Here is a 6,951-nt window from a genome sequence, read left to right as displayed (position 1 = left end):
GAGAATACCTGTAAGATTAAAATGATTAGTATTTTATTCACCCGTGGTAAAAGTTAACAGCACGATCGATATCAGAAAATAAGGGAGGAAGCGATGATGCGGTACATATTGGTTTATCAAGGAATGACTATCTGTCTATGAGAATGAATGCGCGATTGCGTTAGAAAGGGACCAATTCACGAATCTCGCAGCGGACGGACGAATATAACGCGCAGCATCCACGCTATGTAGACGGAAGTAATGAACGTTACTACGCGCTCATCTAGTTTGGTACTTCCTTCCCAGCTTACATGCATTTACATAACAGCATGGACAGATTTTCTATGAATGCGATCGCAATTAACCAATGAAGGCCAATTTTAGTTTAAGAAATGAAAATATCATGTATATATCTGAACGTGTGAGAAGAGGTAAAGCTTACTTGCCACCATAGGAGTAATTTAACGAAAGGAAGATCTACAGAGATTGCTAAGAATGTCACAGAACATCGTGTTAAACTTATCTAAAACACGAATCTGAAACTGGAGACAAGTAATTTTAGAAGAATGTGGCCAAGGGTAACAAATCATTAGTCAAACTTGGTACTGAGAGTGTTACGACCGTATCCCCAAAGCGAGATAGTGTCTTTCACACACAGTATCGAAACATTAATTTTGAACACGAATAACAATGTGTTCCCGTGGTGGATGATGGAATCGGAAGAGAGGCGGGCGTTTTAAGAGCAACAATGTAGATTCCAGAAGACTGGCAGGTGTCGACGATCATATCGAAAAGAATAATTGATGTTCTTTCCTCATCCACTACCTGGCCAGGTACCTGGAATGATTCCAAGAAGAAAGATCCTTATGAAAAGTCGGCTCTGATTTTGACGAAGCGAAAGAATGACCGTAGGAGGAGCTCTGTCATGGTCCCTATTACAGCTACCTTAATAAAGGCGGGCAATGCAGCTTTCAGATTTACCAGCAGGCCCAAGAAACTGACCTTGCCCTACCTACCAAAGAACTCTACTCTATGAGCAATTTGCTTTAATTTCATCTAATTTTCATTCAAGTTTCACTAATTCCCTGATTACGATCTCGGCGATGGCTCTCCTTTTTCTTACGAAACCCTCACAGTGGAATCACAAGACAAGACGCGATGGAAATAGACTTAATTCCATTAAGTCCGTGATCCTTTGAGGTTCGATTAAATAGCATGGTAGGAATAATCTAATTTTACAATGATGTAACTGCGTCGCAACTATCTACCATAATGATAACGATCGTCGTGCTTGATCTTGCAGCCTTGGCAAGATCATTGCCACCACCGTTGACGATGCCGCGAGAAGCGATCGACGATTTAATACGCGCCTCTATTGCGGAATGCCCTGCATTTAATTGTATTTAATAGCGCTCCACTTATGCGCGAGCGTGTCACCGCGGAGGGTTTGATTTGATTTGTAAAATGGTCGGTCAAGGATCATCGTATTAGCTCCGTAGCCTCGTATCCTTCGTCATTCCAGGCATCGCTTTGTATTATTATATTTGATCGTATCGTGTTCCTGTTCGTGTTCAATTTCGGCTACGGACGATGGCGTGCAATTTTTAAATCTCGTCATCCCACACGAATCCTTGTACAAGCAGAATTTCCGCTCCTTTGCACCGATCTTGGCTTCAATTAAGAAATCAATACCATTATTATTTCGAAATAGCTCCTTGATAAAAAAAAATTCCTAGCGTCACCAGTGGAAAGTAAAACTTGGTGATAATTCCACCATTTATCCTAGACCTCAATAAATACGTCACAACAAATACGCTCTCTGTCTTATCTAAGCTAATTTACATGTCTCTCTCAATTACCTGGTGCCTCTTACTTCTCCACAATTCGCGTTTTCAAACTCTACTTATAACTGTAATACTTGGGAAGCTGACGAAGAACCGACAAAGCGCAAGCGTCAACAGGAGTCGCAGCCGCGACAAGAAGAGTCTATTCGTTCAGCTAGTAAGACTGTACCGCAACTTTCGTTGAAACGGAGACAATGCAGCACCGTATAATACCGGGAATTAACGTATCCGCCTTTTTTACGCTTATGTTCTAGGCACGCGAGTCAGGAATGCCACTTCTGCACTGTCAAACAGCGCCTACTCTATGGTGTACAAACAGAAGAGGAAGCGGATGTTGACGTCACATTGTAGATCCAAGAAGAGCTGGACTCGCGCGTGCACGCCGCTCTTACACAGACGAGACGAAATAGCGCGCGCTGGCGTTACATTTAACCGTAAATATATTCCATTTAAGGTTGATGGCTAGATTGTCCGTAGTTGACGGCCCGTCTCGAGCTCTCATATCAGGGCCAGTTAGCTCGAGTTACCCGCGCAGCATCGCCTTCTGGCACTGGTAATCGGGCCCGTCTACGTCGTCTGCCGACTGATTGCCAATTCAACGCCCCCGCCTAGACGTTCCCTACCCTTCGTAGATAGACGTTTCGACAACCAGAAGTTGCAAGAAAGCGGACCAGCATTACCTAAACATGTTTATTAGACACTTAAGGTATGCGAGCTATTTAGTTTAGCAAAATTATGCTCCCGTTTAAATAACATATCTTCTTAATAATAGAACTTTTGCATGTATCTAGCTTGCGCAATCGTTGAACCTCGCGGACTTCCATCATGGAGCGAAATTCATGGCTCTCACGACCGCGGATCGAAATGGATTTAAAACGACGACCAGGCCAATGGAGTCGCACACCTTACGCGCACGCGTCGTGCGTTAACCTACTGCTGTTACAAGGAGCGCGGCTTACCTGTCGTAGTCGCTGAAAAATGTTCCACTAGGGTCGTTGTTTTGTCCGGTCTTCATCGCGAGTGAAATCCTTCAATCTCGATTCAGTCAGAAATGTGAAAAGTGAGGGTAGCTTCCATAAAATGTCGCAGACGTAAATTCCTCGATCAATTCAATTCGCATTCTTATCATTGTAACAATAGAAATTTCCGAATGTAAAAAAGTTTAGGAGCAGCAACTTGGAGGAGGATACATGATCTTCGATGAGCAAGGGAGATCCTGTTTCTTACGACAAGGAACCTTTCCAAAAGTGGGTTACTTGTCAACTTTTCCAAAATCGACCATTTTTTCAATCGAATCGTCCACGGAACGCGGACGACGACTCTGCAAGTAAAAGATTACAGTGTAAGGGTGAAATTTACGAGGAAGATGAGGGGCGCTTGCGCTCAATACTAACCTGTCGCGATGGAACTCGAGCGCATAGATGTCGGATATCTCTCCAACATCTGATTGGAATATTCTCATGAAATATAAGGACCGAACAATAATCTTAAATAATTTCAACGGTGAATGGCAATATTGTATCTACGTACCGTTAACAAATTTTGGCAGGTACGGTTAATTACCATAAAGAAAGAGTTCAATGCCGTTACCGATGATAACTCGAGAAAGTAAACATGTCAAAGTAATTAACAATAGGATAAAATTAGTCTAAAGAGATGTCAGAGGCTGGACAAGCGCCTGCGCTCGCCAATGTGTTCCGGTTAAAGCCGATGTTGAGGACGGACGTAAGAAATCCGCTTCACGATGTCATCCACGGGATCTTGGCCCGTTTGATTTCTCCAAAGGCCAAAGGAAGAAAATTATGCAGCAACCTCCCTAAACAGGGAGGATGCGACTTGGAGAACTGTCGTTGAACCGGATCTGCTCTGGTTTTTCAATTCGATATCGTTGTCAGCGACATCATCATCATCGAGACTGTGATAGAAGGGCAGGAAGGACCTGGCTGGGTCCAGGATCGGTCGCAGGATGTTGGCGGAAATGGTCCGGCTCTCATACCAGCACCGGGCGTTTTACTGTTACGTGATCCTTAGCGTGTGGATCTTTCTCCTCGTTGCTGGTAATTGGAGAAACTTAACGTCTACGTTCATTTCTCCTTTATCCTAATCTTCCCATGTACCGTACGCACGATTCTGATAAAAATTAAAACTTTTATTTACTACCACACTTTTGTTCCTTTTCCTTTTATTATTTTTATTCCCTATGCTACTTTGAATGATAACGTTTACAGTGAGGGTGATTATCGGTTACCCGGTAAACGTTTTTATATTCCCTTCTGATATCAAAACTCTATTTTATCGCGGCTCAAACGCGCGTTGTTAAATACACGCGACAACGAGATTAACTGGTGCATGCACGTTTTCACATTATCGGCTTTGTTCGCCTACAGTGAGCCGTATATGTAAACACTGCTAAAGAATCCTTTGTCGTCCGATCTCCTTTCTTTCTCTTCCGTTTTGTATAATAGGAGAAAGGCGGATCGAGTGTCAAAGGCTGTAATTCCCGGGTGCACGTGTTCGGGTGCATACGTACGGATTCAAGCATTATGTAATTATTTTAAATAAAATTGTATTACTTTTATATTGCGCAGGTATGTACAAGTACATCGGCGTTGATGAGAAGAGTTCTATACAGACCAGAATTCTCGGGAACGATGTTTCGATCAGAGAATTTCCGAAGAATTTGAAAATCGACGTTAAAACCAAAAAGATATTTCGTTTCTGTAATCCACCAGGTGAAATTACAGCAGAAACAGAAGGTACTTCAAACACGCTGCTCGAACCGGATTTAAATAGTTGCTTATTGTTATAAGTATTTTGAAATGATTCCGTGGTTCTCTTACTTTCAGGCAAATTGGACGGAAATTTAACTCTGGGAGGGATTCTGGTGTTTGTACGACACGGAGACAGAGGTCCCTTGGCTCACATTCGTAATATAAGTATAGTAAATTGTGGAGGAGATTTTAGTTCCATACCTGAGTTAGAAAACCTGTATCAGAACTATGTAAATTTTCTGCAAAACGTCTCCAGTTATTCAAGAACCGCTTGGGCACAATTTCTGGGACCGTTCCATGGTTTCCCCATGTTACCGAGTAACTCAAAAGACTGCAGAATCGGCCAACTGACAACGCTAGGCGTTGGACAAATGCTAAAAACTGGAATCATACTTAGAAATGCCTATTACCATAAACTGAATCTTGGAAATGGTTCCATATCTAACAAGGATATCATTGTGTATAGTACCAGGTATCGAAGGACCGTTCAAAGTGCAGTTGCATTGTTGTATGCTCTCCTGGAAGGCGACAGTTTCCAAAACCTAGGTAAAATTACTATGCAAGAGAGTCAAAGTTATGCCTTTTGTAATATGGACTGTGCATGTCCCGCCGCTGAAAAGTTTTTCAAACAGCACTTAAAGGTATTTAAATCTTTCTTGGTCCCATTCGAGATGCTCTTTCCCTTGCAATGGAAATAATACAACTTTTATCTGTATACATTGTTACAGGAAATGTCCGATCATTTGAAGTCTCATCCAGCAGTGGCCGATCTGATTCGTCAAGCTTCCAACGCAGTCTTTGAGATCCCTGATCAAGCCCAGATGACTGATCCCAATACGTTGAAAGATGCGTTGTTGACTTACATTTGCCATGGCGCTTCCGTACCCTGTACAGACATCGAGGCTCAACGGGTTTGCGTAAGAACCGAGCACGTAACTGGCTTGTTCGCTTACACTGAATGGGAATCTAAACAGGTCGCGAAAAGCGTCAGTCGTAGGAAGTATGGATTGTTAAGGGCTTACGGGCTACTTCGCAGTATAGTTTCTTATATGCTACGTATCATCTCTGAGGCGAAACCAAAGATTGTTTTATACTCTGGCCATGACAAAACGTTGGAGTACCTCGCGACGGCGCTGGGAATATTCTCTGACAAGCTGACCACGCCGCATTACGCTTCTCGGTTCATAATCGAGGTCTATCGGATAAATCCAAAGAACGAGAACCACGTGGCCAGCGACTTCTACTTCCGTGTGGTGATCAACGGCAAGGACTTCACCCAGAAAATCCCGTTCTGCAGAAACGCGAATTACTACAGCGTCAGTTACATCGAACGCAACGAGGCGGAGAAGATTCGCAGAGATTCAAAATTGTGCCCGATCGAGACGATAATCAGGCAACTTCACGACGATTACTTCGGGCCGTTCAACGCGACCAACTTCAAGGATGCGTGCACCAATCACAAGCGCGGGTAATTCGAACACGCGACGCGCGCTAATCTCTCCCGAGCTACGAAGACGATTTAAAGGAACAAAGGAAGAAACGAAATGATAAACAGGGAACCGCAACGTCTACAGCTCGGAAATGATTAACTCGCGGAAATATCGTTTGTACGAAATGTTTAATGTTCCTCGCGTGAACATCAATCAAGAACTGAAAATCTAATCTTCTAATATTTTACGAAGAAAGTATTAAAAATATATCGCGAAAATGATACTTTGTTACGGGAATCTCAAAGTATAAAGTACGAAATGAAATGATAGTAAAATTTGCACTCTTTAAATACCTACGTCTTCGAACGAATAAACAAAACAAAACAAAAAAAAATAAATAAAAAAGAAAGCCTTACCTTCTTAGACTACGTTTCACAAAATCGAATGTAGCTTTATATATATATGTATATGTAAGTATATATACATATATAAAGCTGGATAATTGCCATATATTTTATCACACGTCTCATTGTACATATGTAAATAACTTTTACCAAGCGGGAGTTGCGTTTAGTCTTTTGAATGTCCGACAAATTATAGGATAATTATATAATTCCCTTGTCTTCGCATTGTTGATTAGTATTATTTTCCATGTTAATGTAAAATTAGTTCTTGTTCAATTTACAATGGACCAGAATCCTCATATAACAATGATCAATACTAAAGTGCTGTTAAACACATACGTATCTACTTAAAATTGCACGGTTCAAAAATAGCATTGTAAGGCTGTACAGTGGTCAGTCTTCGCTGAAAGATATACGAAACAATGTTGAATTAAATTATAGAGATCTCTTTTTGTTAAAATATATAATTACTCCGAACTGAATTGTCTCGAATGCATCACCTGTTTATTTATAAATCCCGATC

The 6,951-nt window shown here is 41.7% G+C and overlaps 2 protein-coding genes across 2 annotated transcripts in view; both read left to right on the top strand.

Moving 5' to 3' along the window:
- Positions 1 to 6,951, top strand: part of Rim2 (replication in mitochondria 2) — a 145,851-nt gene that overhangs the window by 110,332 nt on the left and 28,568 nt on the right. The gene's annotated exons all lie outside the window — the stretch shown is intronic.
- Positions 2,772 to 6,915, top strand: LOC143427351 (2-phosphoxylose phosphatase 1). Its single transcript, XM_076901407.1, has 4 exons — positions 2,772 to 3,880; positions 4,412 to 4,579; positions 4,670 to 5,235; positions 5,323 to 6,915. Exons 1-4 carry the CDS (start codon positions 3,790 to 3,792, stop codon positions 6,064 to 6,066), a joined length of 1,569 nt encoding a protein of 522 aa, XP_076757522.1. The 5' UTR covers positions 2,772 to 3,789; the 3' UTR covers positions 6,067 to 6,915.

Source organism: Xylocopa sonorina, chromosome 9 (genome assembly GCF_050948175.1).
Source record: "Xylocopa sonorina isolate GNS202 chromosome 9, iyXylSono1_principal, whole genome shotgun sequence".
NCBI classification, from domain to species: domain Eukaryota; kingdom Metazoa; phylum Arthropoda; class Insecta; order Hymenoptera; family Apidae; genus Xylocopa; species Xylocopa sonorina.
The sequence above is the reverse complement of the archived record's forward strand: the minus strand, read 5'-3'. Positions and strand labels throughout refer to the sequence as shown.

Excerpts from the sequence above, each read along its gene's own strand:
- LOC143427351 (XM_076901407.1), top strand. The coding sequence starts at position 3,790 with ATGTTGGCGGAAATGGTCCGGCTCTCATACCAGCACCGGGCGTTTTAC. Across the intron at positions 4,580-4,669 it reads AATTACAGCAGAAACAGAAG|GCAAATTGGACGGAAATTTA; the intron begins GTACTTCAAACA and ends TCTTACTTTCAG. Across the intron at positions 5,236-5,322 it reads TTTTCAAACAGCACTTAAAG|GAAATGTCCGATCATTTGAA; the intron begins GTATTTAAATCT and ends ACATTGTTACAG.